General features: G+C 46.3%; 1 protein-coding gene across 1 annotated transcript in view; it reads right to left on the reverse strand.

The window, feature by feature from the left end:
- LOC120051448 (serine/threonine-protein kinase 11-interacting protein-like) overlaps nucleotides 1-18,688 on the reverse strand; it is a 41,603-nt gene extending 22,915 nt beyond the window's left edge. The window contains exons 1-19 of the mRNA XM_038998310.1: nucleotides 18,561-18,688; nucleotides 18,147-18,214; nucleotides 17,752-17,954; nucleotides 17,486-17,560; nucleotides 17,289-17,384; nucleotides 17,077-17,184; nucleotides 16,898-16,969; nucleotides 16,647-16,776; nucleotides 15,989-16,092; nucleotides 15,563-15,652; nucleotides 15,399-15,440; nucleotides 15,071-15,247; nucleotides 13,416-13,497; nucleotides 12,723-13,193; nucleotides 12,309-12,532; nucleotides 11,912-12,022; nucleotides 10,615-10,837; nucleotides 3,824-4,008; nucleotides 734-1,049 (exon numbers count right to left, since the gene is read on the reverse strand). Of these exons, the coding sequence (XP_038854238.1) occupies nucleotides 734-1,049; nucleotides 3,824-4,008; nucleotides 10,615-10,837; nucleotides 11,912-12,022; nucleotides 12,309-12,532; nucleotides 12,723-13,193; nucleotides 13,416-13,497; nucleotides 15,071-15,247; nucleotides 15,399-15,440; nucleotides 15,563-15,652; nucleotides 15,989-16,092; nucleotides 16,647-16,776; nucleotides 16,898-16,969; nucleotides 17,077-17,184; nucleotides 17,289-17,384; nucleotides 17,486-17,560; nucleotides 17,752-17,954; nucleotides 18,147-18,213 (2,776 nt within the window). The 5' untranslated portion in view covers nucleotide 18,214; nucleotides 18,561-18,688. The remainder of the gene's footprint in view (nucleotides 1-733; nucleotides 1,050-3,823; nucleotides 4,009-10,614; nucleotides 10,838-11,911; nucleotides 12,023-12,308; nucleotides 12,533-12,722; nucleotides 13,194-13,415; nucleotides 13,498-15,070; nucleotides 15,248-15,398; nucleotides 15,441-15,562; nucleotides 15,653-15,988; nucleotides 16,093-16,646; nucleotides 16,777-16,897; nucleotides 16,970-17,076; nucleotides 17,185-17,288; nucleotides 17,385-17,485; nucleotides 17,561-17,751; nucleotides 17,955-18,146; nucleotides 18,215-18,560) is intronic.
- Between the last annotated feature and the right edge of the window lie 246 nt (nucleotides 18,689-18,934).

Raw genomic sequence — 18,934 nt, forward strand, 5'->3', positions numbered from 1 at the left:
CATCTCTGGCTGCTACAGTATATCACAGAGGAAAATATAAAGGTCTATTATACTGTGTATATACAGCATTTATACCCCCTCTAAGATCCCTCTTTCTCCGGCTCTCCATTCCATTGTCTTCTCTGGAGGCTGAAGCATTCCTTCCTCTCCCATCAGTTCTAATAGTAACGGTCTTACTAAACCATATGAGACCTTACTGTAAGACTCACAGACAGAGACCCAAGGGGCCAGGCTGGGAGACTGTCACCAACGTCAAATAACCTGCTGTGGATTGTTGTGTTATACACCTTTCTCCTATCACTAGGGCCCTGTGTTTTGGACTATCATCTCACATGACCTGGATTTGAACCTTTATTTTAAGCCTTTTCCAGAAATGTGAATTACACCAAAAATGAAAGCAATTGTCTGAGGATGGTGCTGGACCGACTAACATAAAAATAAAAAGATGGGTCCATTTGATAAAAAATCTTTAAATAAAAGGTTCAAATCCAGGTCATGTCGTCACTTCTATTTAAGGATCATATCCATTTTATGACTTCATCTGATGGCTGATAAAAACCAAAGGACCAAATCAAACAATGTTATTTTGTTCATTCCTTTCCCCATCACAATACACAGATGTTATAGCTTAGCAATAACATTGGTTATTACAGAAGTGGTCAAAAGTATATATTATGACTACAAAATGATGTCTATGCAAAGGAACCAGGACCCAACTTTCTCCAGGACCCACCTGGACTGGCTTGTTCTGCATGCTGATACTGGGGTCCAGGTGGGGTAGCACTAACAGCATAGCTGTAGCCTCCTGCTATACTTCCTTTACTCTGGCCCTCTGTACTGTAGAAGCTGGCAGGTTGGGACAGGCTCCGGTCACAGCTCTGGTCCTCCCAGGTCTCCCCCAAGGAGAAGGAGCTTCCCTTGGCTGAGAAGAAGGAGGTGGGGTCCTCCATGGAGGTGCTGGTCTGGATAGTGTCCTGGGTTGAGGCCTTCATTGCAGGGCTGCCGTAGGGGCTGGCCCTGGCAGAGGAAGGACCTTCCATGGTGGGGTCCTAAAAACAGAGGGAGAAGGAATATGGGAGATTTATTGACACTATGGCGGGGCCTGAAAGCTGATTGATTACCCTAGACCAAGTATTCCCAAACTGGGGTACGCGCAATGCCGTCAGGGGTACGCCAAATAAAAATGTGATTCTCATTTTAAAATACATTTTCAAACAGTCCATTTAGATTTTCCAATGGGGTTATACATTTGGGTGAGTAGCCTCGTTTCACTGCCAAAAAATTAAACGATCTCCTGTTCAGCGAGATAACACATTGTCAAATACAGGTAGCCTAGCCAAATAATTAACATCCAATCACATTAACTGTTACTCTCTCGCTGGAATTCCACTAACGGTCCGTATGTAGCCAAAACGTAGCTGCTGCTCATTCTGTTTGCTCGAAAATGGATAAATGGTTAAAAAAAGTAAGGCCCGCGTCCATAGAGGCTGCTACTACCAGCAGTACTACACCTGTCGACGACACAAGTTGTTCTGCTTCCACGAGCACATCCAATGCGAGCATCAGTAATTCTACATTTGTTGTTAGCCCAGGTAGCATGGACACTGACAGTTGTGAATCTGATGCAGCCGAAGAGCTACTGCCCCCTTACCTGGGAAAGCACCGAATAACAGACAGGGATGTTGGAAAGCACCGAATAACAGACAGGGATGTTGGACCATCGAAGAGGGGCAAATATGATGAGAACTACATTGATTTGGGGTTCACTTATATTGGGAGTAGTGCCTTTCCTCAGCCACAGTGTTTTATATGTGTAAATGTACTATCTCACAACTCGATGAAACCTTCACTCTTGCGCAGACATTTAGAAACAGAACATGCCTATTTGAAAAATAAGCCACAGGAGTTTGAGCGAGAATTAAGACATTTGAGTAGTAAAAGCAACAGATACCATTAATAAGAAGGGGCTAGAAGTGTCTTATATGGTGAGCTACCGAGTGGCTAGGACAGGCAAGCCCCATACTATTGTGGAGGACTTAATTCTTCCTGCTGCCGCGGGTATGGCTGGGACAATGCTGGGGGAAAGACCAAAGAAAACTATACAGACAATGCCTTCATAAACAACACTGTTTCACGACGCATCAGTGACATGGCAGGAGATGTTTTGAAACAATTACTGCTTCGCAAACAAGCTAGTGAATTCTATGCACTACAGCTGGATGAGTCAACAGACGTGGCGAGCCTGGCACAGCTCCTGGTATATGTCTGTTACGTTTATGGGGGGCCAATTAAGGAAGACATCCTCTTCTGCAAACCACTGGAAACCAGGACAACAGGATAGGATACTTTTAAAGTACTGGACAGCTTTGTGACATCAAATGGACTTTGGTGGTCAAGATGTGATGGTATCTGTACTGATGGCGCAAAAGCCATGACAGAGAGACATAGAGGAGTGGTAATGCACGTGCAAGCAGTTGCTTCCCGATGCTACTTGGATACACTGCAGCATCCACCGAGAGGCTCTTGCTGCCAAGGGAATGCCTGACAGCTTGAAAGACGTTTTGGACACTACAGTGAAAATGGTTACCTTTGTTACACTCTCGTGTATTTTCTGCATTATGCAATGATATGGGCAGCGACCATGTAACACTTTTACAACATAAAGAAGTGTGCTGGTTACCAAGGGGCAAAGTATTGACACGTTTTCTTTTTATTAATTGAGAGACGAGCTTAAAGTTCTTTACTGACCATCATTTTCACTTGTGTGACCGCTTGCATGATGACGAGTTTCTCACAAGACTGGCCTATCTGGGTGATGTTTTTTCTCGCATGAATGATCTGAATCTAGGATTACAGGGACTCTCCGCAACTATATTCAATGTGCGGGACAACATTTTGGCTATGATTAAGACGTTGGAGCTCTTCTCTGTCTGCATTAACAAGGACAACACACAGGTCTTTCCATCATTGTATGAACTCAAGCTTACGGACAATGTCAAATGTGATATAGCGAAGCACCTAAGCGAGTTGGGTACGCAATTATGGAGGTACTTTCCCGAAACGGATGACACAAACAACTGGATTCATTATTCTTTTCATGCCCTGCCTCCAGTCCACTTACTGATATCTGAACAAGAGAGCCTCGTCAAAACTGCAACAAGCGTTTCTGTGAAAATGTAATTTAAATCAGAAGTTACTGCCAGATTTCTGGATTGGGCTGCGCTCAGAGTATCCTGCCTTGGCAAATCGCGCTGTTAAGACACTGATGCTCTTTGCAACCACATACCTATGTGAGAGTGGATTCTCAGCCCTCACAAACATGAAAACTAAATACAGGCATAGACTGTGTGTGGAAAATGATTTAAGACTGAGACTCTCTCCAATACAACCCAACATAGCAGAGTTATGTGCATCCTGTCAAGCACACCCTTCTCATTAACCTGTGGCGAGTTATTCACAATTTTCGATGAACAAATAAGGTTTTATGCAAGATGGCTAAATAAAGAGCAAAATTATTTTTTATTATCATCATCCTGGTCCTATAAGAGCTCTTTTCACTTCCCACGAGCCGGGTTGTGACAAAATCTCACTCATTCTTATGTTTAATAAATGTATCGTATAGCAGGCTTACAATGATTGCAAGAAAAAACATATTTGAGAGTGCGCTGACCCTGGTGCTAGAGGGGGTACGCAGCTGGAGGTTGAATGTTTGAAGGAGTACGGGACTATAAAAAGTTTGGGAACCACTGCCCTAGACTTTAAAAACATGTTCATCATACAACAACATATTTAAATAAATCGTAAAGACTATAAAATCTCAAACCTTGTTGCCAGGGTGACTGTGTAGAGGTGTATCTCTGTGGTTGAAGGTAAAGTGTCGGTCAGTCCCGTCTTGGCATGGGGAACCATGGACGGGTGTATGGACGGGCGTACTGGTGGAGGGAGCTGATTGGTCAGCCAGCTGGACCACATGATCACTGCCACACTCAGGACAGATGACGGTACTTCCTGAAGACATTGTATAAATTGACAAGTAACAGAAAATAAATACATTGTTTCAAAAAGGTGTTATTCTTCAGTGTGAATTCGTACGTATTGGTGTTGTAATGGTTGTATTTTTGTACACAAAAATACTTGTTTTAAAAAGGCTAAATTCTGTCCATAATCTGCTCTTTAAAAACAGAGTTAATGACTAGACACGTCAGCATTTCCTTGGTGTAGATGTCGTACTCAGCATATAAAGGGATATGACTAAACTACATTCCAACTAGAAGTTAACACTGTCAAAAGCCATAGAAATCTGTAGAACAAACTCTCCCTGAGCTCTGGGCATGTCAGAGCATGTAGTCATTTCAGGTCTGGGTTGTTGAGGACCAGGAGAGGAGGGCTAAGCTGATACCAAGGGCTTCAAGCTATCTGTCTCCGCTAATTATAGCGGTTAGTTAGTCCTCTGTGGGACCAGCAGTCAAGCGTTAAAAGACAAACAGGAATTAAAAGCTACATTTTGCGTGTTTGAGGGATTTGTTCTGGTAAATTAGTACTTTAGAGAGTTGATAGAAGAACCTCACAAGCACTTTCAACAAAGTTGACAGCCAATTGTTAAGGAAAAAATGTGGTCGCTTGGACCATAGCGTCTGTTGCCATAGTAACCTCAAGAGGTTTTATAACGACTTGTCATCGGACCTCCGCCCACATCTGTGTGACGTCTATCAGGGTAGGAAGATAAGGTGATCCTGCACGCTGCCAGTAGAGCCCTGTCCTTAAGATCCGACCTGGAGATCTCCATCAGAGGAATGGAGATGACTGAACATGAGCAAAATAAAGGAAACACCAACATAAAGTGTCTTAACAGGGCGTTGGGCCACCACAATGTGCAAAAACAGCTTCAATGCGCCTTGGCATAGAGTCTACAAGTGTCTGGAACTCTAATAGAGGGATGCGACACCATTCTTCCATGAGACATTCCATAATTTGGTGTTGTTGATGGTGGTAGAAAACGCTGTCTCGGACGCCGGTCCAGAATCTCCGATAAGTGTAGGGATGGGCGATATGGCCTAAAAATAATCTCAACATTTTCCAACTCATGGGCTGATTAACAATATATAGCTTGATTTTTTTTATCTATATTCTCTAATTAAGATTTTTTGTACAATTAAAAAAGGTCAAATACACTGCATTTCAAACAGTCAGTAATAATCTAATTAATTCAGTGTTAGTGAAATTATACCTATGCTAAATATAAGCCTTCCACAACCAAGACCCACCAATCATTTAATTATTTTATCATTATTTTATTTTATTTATTATTATTTTTTTTGCAATAATCACTGATCTGGTGTTCAAGTCTGTCTAGTAAGATGTCCTTTTTGTTAAAATGTTTACCAGAACTATGCATAACGCACATTCACTAATAATGACTAACTTCTTGTGGCAGGCATTATAGAAAATGAACACAGGTCTCATACAGTGCCTTTGGAAAGTATTCCGACCCCTCGACTTTTTCCACATTGTTGGTGTTGTATTCTAAAACAGGTTGGAATAAAAAACAGAAATATCTTATTAACATAAGTATTCAGACCATTTGCTATGAGACTCGAAATGTAGCTCAGATGCATCTTGTTTCTTTCCATTGATCATCATTGAGATGTTCCTACAACTTGATTGGAGTCCCACAGTTGACAGTGCATGTCAGAGCAAAAACCAAGCCATGAGGTCGAAGGAATTGTCCGTAGAGCTCCGAGACAGGATTGTGTTAAGGCACAGATCTGGGGAAGGGTACCAAAACATTTGTAGCATTGAAGGTCCCCAAGAACACAGCGGCCTCCATCATTCTTAAATGGAAGAAGTTTGGAACCACCAAACCTCTTCCTAGAGCTGGCCATCCGGCCAAACTGAGCAATCGGGGGAGAAGGACCTTGGTCAGGAAGTGACCAAGAACCCGATGGTCAATCTGATAGAGCTCCAGAGTTCCTCTGTGGAGATGGGAGTACCTTCCAGAAGGACAACCATCTCTGCAGCACTCCACCAATCAGGCCTTTATGGTTGAGGGGCCAGATGGAAGCCCCTCAGTAAAAAAGGAACGACATTCCATTTGGAGTTGGCCAAAGGGCACTTAAAGGACTCTCAGACCATGAGAACAATATTCTCTGGTCTGATGAAACCAAGAGTGAACTTTTGGCCTGAATGCCAAGCGTCACATCTGGAGGAAACCTGGCACCATCCCTATGGTGAAGCATGGTGGTAGCAGCATCATGCTGTGGGGATGTTTTTCAGCGGCAGCGACTGGGAAACTAGTCAGGATTGAGGCAAAGATGAATGGAGCAAAAATACAGAGAGATCCTTGATGAAAACCTGCTCCAGAGCGTTCACAACCTCAGACTGGGGCGAAGGTTCACCTTCCAACAGGACAATGACCCTAAGCACACAGCCAAGATAACACAAGAGTGGCTTCGGGACAAGTCTCTGAATGGTGTGCCAAGCTTGTAGCGTCATTACCGAAGAAGGTGCGATGCTGTAATCGCTGCCAAAGGTGCTTCAACAAAGTACTGAATAAAGGGTCTGAAGACTTACAGTACCAGTCAAAAGTTGACACACCTACTCATTCAAGGATTTTTCTTTAATTTTACTATCTTCTACATTGTAGAATAATAGTGAAGACATGAAAACTATGAAATAACATAAAATCATGAAGTAACCAAAAAAAGTGTTAAATCTAAATATATTTTACATTTAAGTTTCTTCAAAGTAGCCACCCATTGCCTTGATGACAGCTTTGCACATTGGCATTCTCTCAACCAGCTTCATGAGGTAGTCACCTGGAATGCATTTCAATTAACAGGTGTGCCTTGATAAAAGTTAGTTTGTGGAATTTCTTTCCTTCTTAATGGTTTTGAGCCAATCAGTTGTGCTGTGACAAGGTAGGGGTGGTATACAGAAGATAGCCCTATTTGGTAAAAGACCAAGTCCATATTATGGCAAGAACAGCTCAAATAAGCAAAGAGAAATGACAGTCAATCATTACTTCAAGACATGAAGGTCAGTCACTGCGGAACATTTCAAGAATTTGAAAGTTTCTTCAAGTGCAGTTGCAAAAACCATAAAGCGCTATGATGAAACTGGCTCTCATGAGGACTGCCACAGGAAAGGAAGACCCAGAGTTACCTCTGCTGCAGAGGATAAGTTCATTAGAGTTACCAGTCCCAGAAATAGCAGAAACTCAAATATTAAATATTTTGATTTGTTTAACACTTTTTTGGTTACTACATGATTCCATATGTGTTATTTCATAGTTTTGATGTCTTCATTATTATTCTACAATGTAGAAAATAGTAAAAATAAAGAAAAACCCTTGAATGAGTAGGTGTGTCCAAACTTTTGACCAGTACTGTATGTAAATGTCATGTTTTTTTTTTCTTCAATAAATTAGCAAACCTTTCTAAAAAAATAACTGTTTTTGCTTTGTCATTATAGGGTATTGCGAGTAGATCTATGAGAAAATAAAAAAACAATTGAATCAATTTTAGAATAAGGCTGTATGGAAAAAAAGTCAAGGATCTGAATACTTTCCAAAGGCACTGTAAACAATCTCTCAAGCACAAGCTCACATGCTTACGAGTAGCAAGCTAATCTTTATATTTCATGTCTAACCAACTTGGATCTAAACTCTGCAAAAAAAGAAATGTCCTCTCACTGTCAACTGTGTTAATTTTCAGCAAACTTAACATGTGTAAATATTTGTATGAACATAAGATTCAAGAACTGAGACATAAACTGAACAAGTTCCACAGACATGTGACTAACAGAAATTGAATAATGTGTCCCTGAACAAAGGGGGGGGTCAAAATCAAAAGTAACAGTCAGTATCTGGTGTGGCCACCAGCTGCATTAAGTGCTGCAGTGCATCTCCTCCTCATGAACTTCACCAGATTTGCCAGTTCTTGCTGTGAGATGTTACCCCACTCTTCCACCAAAGCACCTGCAAGTTCACAGACATTTCTGGGGGGGAATGGCCCTAGCCCTCACCCTCCGATCCAACAGGTCCCAGACGTGCTCAACGGGATTGAGATCCGGGCTCTTCGCTGGCCATGGCAGAACACTGACATTCCTGTCTTGCAGGAAATCAGCCATACTGCTCATTCTGTGCGTGGTGGCATTGTCATGCTGGAGGGTCATGTCAGGATGAGCCTGCAGGAAGGGTACCACATGAGGGAGGAGGATGCCTTCCCTGTAATGCACAGCGTTGAGATTGCCTGCAATGACAACAAGCTCAGTCCGATGATGCTGTGACACACCGCCCCAGACCATGACGGACCCTCCACCCCCAAAACGATCCCGCTCCAGAGTACAGGCCTCGGTGTAACGCTCATTCCTTCGACGATAAACGTGAATCCGACCATTACCCCTGGTGAGACAAAACCGCGACTCATCAGTGAAGAGCACTTTTTTGCAGTCCTGTCTGGTCCAGCGACGGTGGGTTTGTGCCCATAGGCGACGTTGTTGCTGGTGATGTTTGGTGAGGACCTGCCTTACAACAGGCCTACAAGCCCTCAGTTCAGCCTCTCTCAGCCTATTGCGGACAGTCTGAGCACTGATGGAGGGATTGTGCGTTCCTGGTGTAACTCGGGCAGTTGTTGTTGCCATCCTGTACCTGTCCCGCAGGTGTGATATTCAGATGTACCGATCCTGTGCAGGTGTTGTTACACGTGGTCTGCCACTGCGAGGACAATCAGCTGTCTGCCCTTTCTCCCTGTAGCGCTGTCTTAGGCGTCTCACAGTACGGACATGGCAATTTATTGCACGGGCCACATCTGCAGTCCTCATGCCTCCTTACAGCAAGCCTAAGGCACATTCACACAGATGAGCAGGGACCCTGGGCATCTCTCTTTTGGTGTTTTTCAGAGTCAGTAGAAAGGCCTCTTTAGTGTCCTAAGTTTTCATAACTGTGACCTTAATTTCCTACCGTCTGTAAGCTGTTTGTGTCTTAACGACCGTTCCACAGGTTTGTGTTCATTAATTGTTTATGGTTCATTGAACAAGCATGAGAAGCAGTGTTTAAACCCTTTACAATGAAGGTCTGAAGTTATTTGGATTTTTACGAATTATCTTTGAAAGACAGGGTCCTGAAAAAGGGACGTTTCTTTTTTTGCTGAGTTTATTTGCTAGCCAACAAGGTAGCACAGTTGAATTGTTATAAAGCACCCTTCTGTCCATCTCCAACTGTTTGAACAATATGCTCGCCTTTTCACTTTGTTCAGATGTTGAAATCAAGTGGCCTATCTTCTTTCTCAGAATAAGGACGAGTTGCCAATTCCTTATGTAATTGTGCTTTATGCTTATTGCACATTTATAAAACAGACTAGACAGCTATGAGAACGAGTTGCCAATTCCTTATGTAATTGTGCTTTATGCTTATTGCACATTTATAAAAGACTAGACAGCATGTATAACGGTCTTTGAATAAAATGCTGCTAGCGGAACGTACCAAACTGAGCATTCATTTTCCAGAATCAATGTTCATCGATACTCTTGTTTTAATAGTGTCTGCTCTGCACGCAATGTGAGGAGTTGAGACAGGTTAACTTCTCTACTACAGTAAAATAATGTCTCAATGTGTTTTCGGTTTCCACATAACAGATTCTGTTGGACTAAGCCTCAAACGCAAATAACGAGTTGTAACCGCTTATCAGAGGAGGAAGTGATCTCTCATCTTTGTTGTTGTGAGTGGCAGGGGTAGGGGCTTGGTGTGTGTAAACAGAGAGGAAGATGCAAAGCGAGAGGTTTCACTCTCGCCAAAATTGCGTTTCTATGGGCTTATTTTGGATTTAAGCTTGTCGCCTGCCTTCCCGAATTTTGGATAACGACTGAATTGTCGTTGAAAGATGCTTGTCTCCACCCTAACAGATCTCTAGGAAGGTGAACACAGCACAGAGGAGCGAAGGAGACAAGACCAAAAATACATGAGAACAGGCAGACATAAAACGCGCATAAAAACTCAAATAAAAACTTGATTCTTGCGATACAGGCATTTGGAATATCCTGCGAAAACATACATTTGAATTAATCAAATTCATTCAATATAAATCGTCCAGCCCTACGTACGTTTTCGATTGGGTTGAGATTTGGTGACAGACACACACCCACCCTTTAAACCCCCTGAGCTCCTTTGAGACACCTCTTTCAAAGTCACTCAGATATTTTCTTCTAGCCATGGTAACCAAAATAATGGGCATGTGATGGTCTGTGTGTGGTGTGTGCATGTGATGGTCTGTGTGTGGTGTGAGGGTCTGTGTGATGGTCTGTGTGTGGAGTGAGTGTGATGGTGTGTGTTGGTCTGTGTGTGTGATGGTGTGTATGTGTTGGTCTGTGTGTGTGTTGGTCTGTGTGTTGGTCTGTGTGTTGGTGGTTAGTCTGTGTGTTGGTGGTTAGTCTGTGTGTTGGTCTGTGTGTTGGTCTGTGTGTGTGTGTGTGATGGTCTGTGTGTGTGTGTGGCACAGAGGGAGAGAGAGAAAAAAAAATGAAATACTGACATCGGTTTGGATATTGTAATATTTGAATAACTGTGCCGGTCCCTAGCATGCGTGCATGTGTGTTCCTGTACGAGTGTGTCTCTCTCACCCAATCCATCTTCTCTGCACTTATTCTTCCTCTCCTCCTCCAGCTGCTGCTCTTCCAGTCCTGTCCATCCTCTCAATCTCCCTCCGTCCTGCTGCTCCTTCCCTCCACGCTGTGTGAACTCTGACCCACAGCGTAGACACTGCAGGCGGACACAGCTGGGGCGACCCTCCATGACCCGCCGCTCATTCTCCTTCACCACCCGCGACAGTACCTCTGTCAGTGCCTAGCAACAACACCCGCCGTATTTACAATCATGTATTTTCCAAGACATTCTTTGAAACTTTAATAACAGTCCTTGTATTTTCCGATAGAACAGTTGTATGATGACTGGCTACCTCAAATGTGTATTGTACCCACATGCAAGTCCAAACAAAAAAACAGAACATTCAGAATACAGAACATTCCAATGGCTGCATACGTAAAACACACAAACAACAAGATAGATATCATTGGGCCTAACGAGCAAGGTCTGACCTGTAGGACTGATGGCAACATCCATGGAGTACTGACCACAGCTTTGTGGACGTTTTATAACGGTTTGGACTAATGACTACACCCCTGATCTTTCTCTTTGCTAATGATGTGTGTGATCAGTCTCCGGTCTGCTGCCAGTAGAACATCCTAACCCATTCGTTGATGATAGGCCCCGCTTTACTGAAGTTGCAAGCCAAGAAATTGTGAGACGCAGTATCTCGCAATAGAATGCTGTTTTTGATTGCAGATAGATAGGCCTAGTGCACGGTTCCGACTCCGTCTGACTGGTGGCCGACCTACAAATACTGTGCCCCTCTCCTCTCTCTCCGTCTGTCCCTCGCTATGAAAGATGCAAGTGTTTGTGTTCTCAGAAGTACGGCAACTTATCAGTCTCCTCCGTTCCAAGAATACTGAATCTTAGGAGTCAATCTTGAAACTCAGAAATGGGAGTCAACACCGGGAGTCGACGTGCAAGGAGTCGAGGTATCAATTCTATTGGAGTCGACACTCTCCAACACTACGTCATCATCGTTAACAGTTTGCAAAATGGCAGAGAAAGACAAGCGACAGCAGCGTAGTCCTGTATGGCAATACTTTCATAAGTTAAATGAGAAGGAAATGCAGACTTTGAGAGGTGGAGTTGAGGTACAGTAATGGTAGTACAGGTGCAATGCTTAACCATCTTAAAGGGACGTACCGTGAGACCCAAAGTGTTGCTAGCAGCAGAGTAGTTACATTGTGAATTCACGTGGAGTTTAAAATGAAAAATTGTCTGTTTAACCGGTAAGAACATTTTCCATTTGCCACATCCCTATTGCGTTACCTGCAGTGCCTCCTGGGGGTCATCATCCAGCATAACATAGCGTCTCCTCCTCCTCTCTCTGCTGATGTAACGGAAGTGAAGCTCTACCGCAGGAAGAGTTCGCTCCACCTCCTAGAGAGAGAACTATCTTTAGAACAAATACAAAACATACACTTCTTTCATCATTTCAGGCAACAACAAAAATAAATGTAAAAAAAAAATCACCCCCCTTCCTCTCGGCATAATTCCCCTCCCCAACCATGCCTCCCTCCACCACCATCACTACTCACCTTTCCTCTCCTTCCATCCCTCCTCCTCCCCTCCCTCTTTCCTTCCTTCCTTCCTTCCTTCCTTCCTTCCTTCCTTCCTTCCTTCCTTCCTTCCTCCCTCCCTCCCCCATTCCCCTCCCGCTTCTCACCCTCTCAGTCCAGGTGACCTGGGACATGGTGAACCTCCCCAGACTGTCCAACTCTAGCTGGGCCTGCAACTGACCCCTGCTCATGTCCACCTCCAGGACGTGTCTTGGCTTGACCCTGAGGAACACAGGACACTGGGCCCTGTTCTTCCTCCTCAGCCCCTCCTCCTCCTCCTCCTCTTCTGATGATGATAGTACTCCCACAAGCAGGGGGTGACACAGGTCAACTAGAGACAGATGAAAGAGAGGTCAAAGGTTGGCTCAGCGTTGCCCAATCAGTTCCTTTGGAACCCCCCAGTCTTTGCACATTTTGGTTGTATTCCCGCTCTAGCACAGCTGGTTGGACTAGTTAAGGGCTGGATGATAAGTTGTCTACTTCAATCAGGTGTGCTACTGCTAGTTCTGAAGTGCTCCTACCTCCCAAGTCCTCCTCCTCCTCTTCTCTGGTGTCCGTGGGTGTCGCCAGTGGCCCCTCTAACCCCTGACCCAGTCCCTCTGCCATAGTAGTCTCCAGGGTGGACTCTGTGTGCCCGAGGCTGTGGTCAGGCCACTGGAGGGTGGACTCTGTCTCCAGATCTGCATCCCAGTCTGAGGCCTCCTCCTTGGACTCAGACGAGCGCAGCGGTGGGGGTAGAACCTCTGGGACTTCCAGCTCTGGAGAAGGGGGCTTAAAGGTGGCGGGGCTTGCCTGGACGGGGCTGTTGTTGGTTGGGGAGGGGGTGGCACAGAGACTGTTGTTGAGGTGTGGAGGAGCTGGTCTGTCCGCCTTGTCTAGGGTGGCGATTGGCGCCCCCTCTAGGTGATGCTGGTAGCGCAGCCAATCCTCACCCAGTTGGTCCCTGAAACTGTCCATGCGTTCAATCTCCTTCTGGTGAGGGAGAACGATGTCTGATGGGAGAGAGGAGGTTTTTTATATATTACTATATATATATGGACCCCCTAGCCCCCTTACCCCGTAGGTACCCCCTAGCCCCCTTACCCCGTAGGTACCCCCTAGACCCTTACCCCGTAGGATCTTCATCCAATCAGAGGGTTAGTTAAAGCTATTAACATGTATATATATATATATATATATATATATATATATATATATATATAGTAAAAGTTGACCTTGTATAGAGGACTGTGGTCTGGGTTCATAGTCGTAGTCACTGGGCTCTGAGATGCTAGCCCGTCTCACCCTCACCTTACTCTGAAACAACACACATGGATATATATATTATACACACGACATTCCAGAAACATGTTCCTTCTCCTCTGCCTGTATTGATTTGTTCATTCCAAATGGACCTTACCCCATAGACACCCCCTAGCCCCCTTACCCCGTAGACACCCCCTTACCCCGTAGACACCCCCTAGCCCCGTAGGTACCCCCTAGCCCCCTTACCCCGTAGACACCCCCTTACCCCGTAGACACCCCCTAGCCCCGTAGGTACCCCCTAGCCCCCTTACCCCGTAGACACCCCCTTACCCCGTAGACACCCCCTAGCCCCGTAGGTACCCCCTAGCCCCCTTACCCCGTAGACACCCCCTTACCCCGTAGACACCCCCTAGCCCCCTTACCCCGTAGACACCCCCTTACCCCGTAGACACCCCCTAGCCCCGTAGACACCCCCTAGCCCCCTTACCCCGTAGACACCCCCTAGCCCCCTTACCCCGTAGACACCCCCTAGCCCCGTAGACACCCCCTAGCCCCGTAGGTACCCCCTAGCCCCCTTACCCCGTAGACACCCCCTAGCCCCCTTACCCCGTAGACACCCCCTTACCCCGTAGACACCCCCTAGCCCCGTAGACACCCCCTAGCCCCGTAGGTACCCCCTAGCCCCCTTACCCCGTAGACACCCCCTTACCCCGTAGGTACCCCCTAGCCCCGTAGACACCCCCTAGCCCCCTTACCCCGTAGACACCCCCTAGCCCCCTTACCCCGTAGACACCCCCTAGCCCCCTTACCCCGTAGACACCCCCTAGCCCCCTTACCCCGTAGACACCCCCTAGCCCCCTTACCCCGTAGACACCCCTTAGCCCCGTAGACACCCCCTAGCCCCCTTACCCCGTAGGTACCCCCTAGCCCCCTCACCCCGTAGACACCCCCTAGGCCCGTAGGTACCCCCTAGCCCCCTCACCCCGTAGACACCCCCTAGGCCCGTAGACACCCCCTAGCCCCCTTACCCCGTAGGTACCCCCTAGCCCCGTAGACACCCCCTAGCCCCCTTACCCCGTAGGTACCCCCTAGCCCCCTCACCCCGTAGACACCCCTTAGCCCCGTAGACACCCCCTAGCCCCCTTACCCCGTAGGTACCCCCTAGCCCCCTCACCCCGTAGACACCCCCTAGGCCCGTAGGTACCCCCTAGCCCCCTCACCCCGTAGACACCCCCTAGGCCCGTAGACACCCCCTAGCCCCCTTACCCCGTAGGTACCCCCTAGCCCCGTAGACACCCCCTAGCCCCCTTACCCCGTAGGTACCCCCTAGCCCCCTCACCCCGTAGGTACCCCCTAGCCCCGTAGACACCCCCTAGCCCCCTTACCCCGTAGGTACCCCCTAGCCCCCTCACCCCGTAGACACCCCCTAGCCCCGTAGACACCCCCTAGCCCCCTTAACCCGTAGGTACCCCCTTACCCCGTAGGATCTTGATCCTATCAGAGGGTTAGTTAAAGCTATTAACATGTATTTCTTCTAGCTGGTCAGAGTTTTAAGAGGTACACAGAGTGGCTAGGGGGTGGGGACAAACCACCAGCCTCTCAGTGAGCTGTGTAGCTGACTTACTTTGGCTTTCTTCTTGCGTTGTCGTGTCACTCCTACCTCGCTGACCGACAGGCTGTCACTCAACTCCCCGCCCCCGCTGGACACTACTTCCTGGTTACCCCACTCTGGAGCCCTGGTGATCAAGGGCGAGGCCTGGGACTGGAGCTGCCCAATCAGCTGTCCCGGTTTGGGTAGCACCTGAAGGTGGGGGGGCGGTCCCATGTTAAGACTGTCTTGTACAAAAGTGGCGAATCCCACGAATGAACTTAAAGTGCACATCAACAAGTGACCCAACAAGACTAGAGAAGTGCTGAGTATGCCTGCTGACCCACAGGAGTGGCCTACTCACTGACAACTCTGAGGAGGAGAGAGGGCTGCTGTCCAGTCTGAGCTAGAGGCGAGAGAGGGGGAGAGACAATATTAAACTCGAGGAGGAGACAGAGAATCATGAAAAAAAGACTGGGTCCAAATTCAGCTTTCCGATGTTTCTCCCTCCCTCCCCCTCTCACTCACTCTGAGGTAGGCAGCCTTGGGGGAGAGGTGGCGGACAGTGCATGTTCTGTGGGTCTTCTGGAAGAACAGTGGGTTGCCCTTCAGATTCAGCTAAGAAGAGACAGAGGCTACAGGTCAGTGAGTCTGGGATAACACTGAGGCTACAGGTCAGCGGGTCTGGGATAACACTGAGGCTACAGGTCAGCGGGTCTGGGATAACACTGAGGCTACAGGTCAGCGGGTCTGGGATAACACTGAGGCTACAGGTCAGCGGGTCTGGGAAAACACTGAGGCTACAGGTCAGCGGGTCTGGGATAACACTGAGGCTACAGGTCAGCGGGTCTGGGATAACACTGAGGCTACAGGTCAGTGGGTCTGGGATAACACAGAGGCTGTCACACAGTAAACTACTGATAAGCACACTTCTAAGTTCTCTCTCTCCTTCACCATTTTGAGACTGTGCAGCATAGACAGAGGAGCCAGCTGGGAGTGATCCAGTAGCAGGTTGTAGGCCAAGTCCAGGTGCTGTAGGGACAACAACTGCTCCACTCCTGCATAGGGTCACAGTCACACACACACACACACACACACACACACACACACACAAATCAAATCAAATCTCATACTGAGACGGGGACAGAGTCAGCCATCCAAAACTAACAGAGACTTAGAGAGTACACTGAACAATAGGGAGACGGTTGGGGGAGAGAGATGGGCAGATAGGCAGTACTGGCAAACAAACGCTGGAGTATGCAAGTATATTAATATATTCCTAGCTTCCTGTTTATCTATAGCCCCCAACTGTTTGTGGACACAAGGCTATAAACAGATCCAAGGCTTTGACTGTCTGAAGTCCCTCTCTGTTCCAATACTGATAGAGGTCAGTTCAAGGGGTCATGCATAACAGGTAGTCTTGAGGGAGTTTGCAGATGGAATACTATTGCTAACTATTTGTTATTGATGATTTTTGGCATACGTTTAGGGATAATATCAATATTAGGGCTGTGGTAAAAAAAAAAAAAAATCCCAATTTCATTAGAGAAACCACCATACTATCATTCATTATAGCATGACCAGATGGTGTCTATCAGAGGTGTTACAGTACCGTTGATGGTCTCCAGCTCGTTGTTTCTGATGATGAGAGTGAGGAGCTTGGCTCTGGAGCTCAAGCCCAGCGTTGGAGCTCTCTGGAGATTGTTATAGCCCAGGTTAAGGTGCTCTAGCTCACTCAGAGGCTGAGAGAGGAGGAGGAGAGAGAGACAGTAGATATGGAGATAGCCCAGTGCAGTAACTTACTGCATGTCTCCAACTCTGACCCCCTCTCAACACACAGACACAAAACCTATCCAGAAATACCTTGAGAAAGTCAGCACACTCCTGGATTTTATTGTGACTAAGATCCAGAGACTTCAGAACATTCAGTAAACTCTAAAAAAGGCAGAGTGACTCACATTAAAACATGGCCAAAAAAAGTGATTCACATTAAAAACAAATGTCAAAGTCAGTGAATAAATAAACCAGTGAGCATGTCTTACGAGTGACTCATCCAGGCAGACTATAGCGTTGTAGCTGAAGTTGAGGGTGTGCAGCTCCAGCCAGGGCAGTGCAGAGCTGAGGTCTCCTCCACACAGAGACAGTAGCTCCTGTAACAAGAACACTGGCTCAAACTCCAACACAAAGGGGCCTGTTATTCAGAAAGAGAAAATGGTGAACAGTGTGTGTGTGTGTGTGTGTGTGTGTGTGTTACCTCCAGGGAACTGAGGCTCTTGGAGCAGGTGAACACCTCTAACTGAGAGTAGACTCCCCTCAGGTCCTCCAGACAGTGAGGGGGGATACGCTTCAACTGGGAGAGAACAACAGGCCCAGAGTAAGCCAGATTCATCTATATACAACATTTATACTGTTCTGTTACAAAGGAGAAGCACACACATTTTCCTCCCATACCTCTAAGGACTTGAGAGACTTGAAAGGAAAGATCTTGACCACTGACTGAAGCCTCGACCCAGGTGGATTGATGAGCTAGGAATGAAAAACCAAAGGCCAAAGAACATTATATAGAATGCTATAGCTCCACCTTGTGGCTCAATGAAATTCCCTCAGATGTCCACATAATTCAGTTTTACTTGGAACATTTATGTTTATGAAGTGCTGAGCAAGTTATGCATACATCTACTACAAAAATGTTCACAAATAGAGCAGGACACACACACCTTGAGGGAGACAGTCTTCTGCAGCACGTCGAACAGGAACTGGAGTTGCAGTAGGGAGGTGGTGTCAGCAGGGTGCGAGGGCAGAGCCAGGAAGCCATGTTGGTGAGTCCTGGAGAGGAGGTACTGCTCAAACAGACGACCTAGGTGCTGCAGAGAGTCTGCCTGTAGAGTCAGGGTACTGCTGCCGTCCAGCACAGATGCACCTGGAGAGAGGAGACAATGGTAACACACCACTTAAAACCAGCAGTTATAATGCAACATAAAATATATTAAGCATGTAGCTACAGTATAGCTATGAGGCCCTAATCATTTCTAACAACGTCAAAAGAACAGATTAGCAGGTCTGGGATAACAGGGGCTATATCTAGAATATGTAGGTGGTGATGTTACTATACCATGATCCCGAAGCAGAGTGGCCAAGCTGTTGACAAGGGTGGATTGGCCACTGTGACATCCAGCCATCCTGCAGGTAAACAATGCACCATAAAATAGATGAGAAGACCGAGACAGATGATTCTGGGGAAATGTGACACGTGCAAACAACCCAAACAATAGCACAAATTGTTAAAATAAAAATACGTTCTCAACTTACAGTATAGAGATGATGGAAGCTAACTTGTAGGATACTGGTTAAATACCAGCTAGCATGTTAGCTAGCTATGTAGAGTATATTGCAATGTAGGACCTGCAGTTGTCTGTGAACGTTAAACTGGGCTACTCACAAAGCCAACACGAATCTATCTCTAGCTAGCTGTTGTAGCTTGTCTTGGATAGCATTCCACAGACTATTTCTTGAGACAACAACATACCTTAGCTATCTTATGTGACAGTCAAGCAGTGGTCAACATCGACATTCCCTTCCGATTGCCAGCAATACGACAAAAACATCAGTCAAATAACTTCAAGTGTACTCGGTTGTCGCTGTTGACATCTTCACTTGGACTGATGTCACGTGAGGAAGTTTCGAAAAAAATATACAGTGGCCCGGAGAAACCAAATTTCAAAAAGCCGAAACAGGCGTTTTCGTAACTTGTGCCAATCAATGAATATTGAAATGTTATAAATTAGCGAGACTTCTCTAAAAAAAAAATGAGTGCGCATGTACAAAATATGATTCAAATTTCAGATTTAGTCTGATTTCTTGGCCATAGCCACCACTAGATGGCTCCCTACCTCAAGAAGC

This window comes from Salvelinus namaycush, chromosome 7 (assembly GCF_016432855.1).
Source record: "Salvelinus namaycush isolate Seneca chromosome 7, SaNama_1.0, whole genome shotgun sequence".
Lineage (NCBI taxonomy): Eukaryota > Metazoa > Chordata > Actinopteri > Salmoniformes > Salmonidae > Salvelinus > Salvelinus namaycush.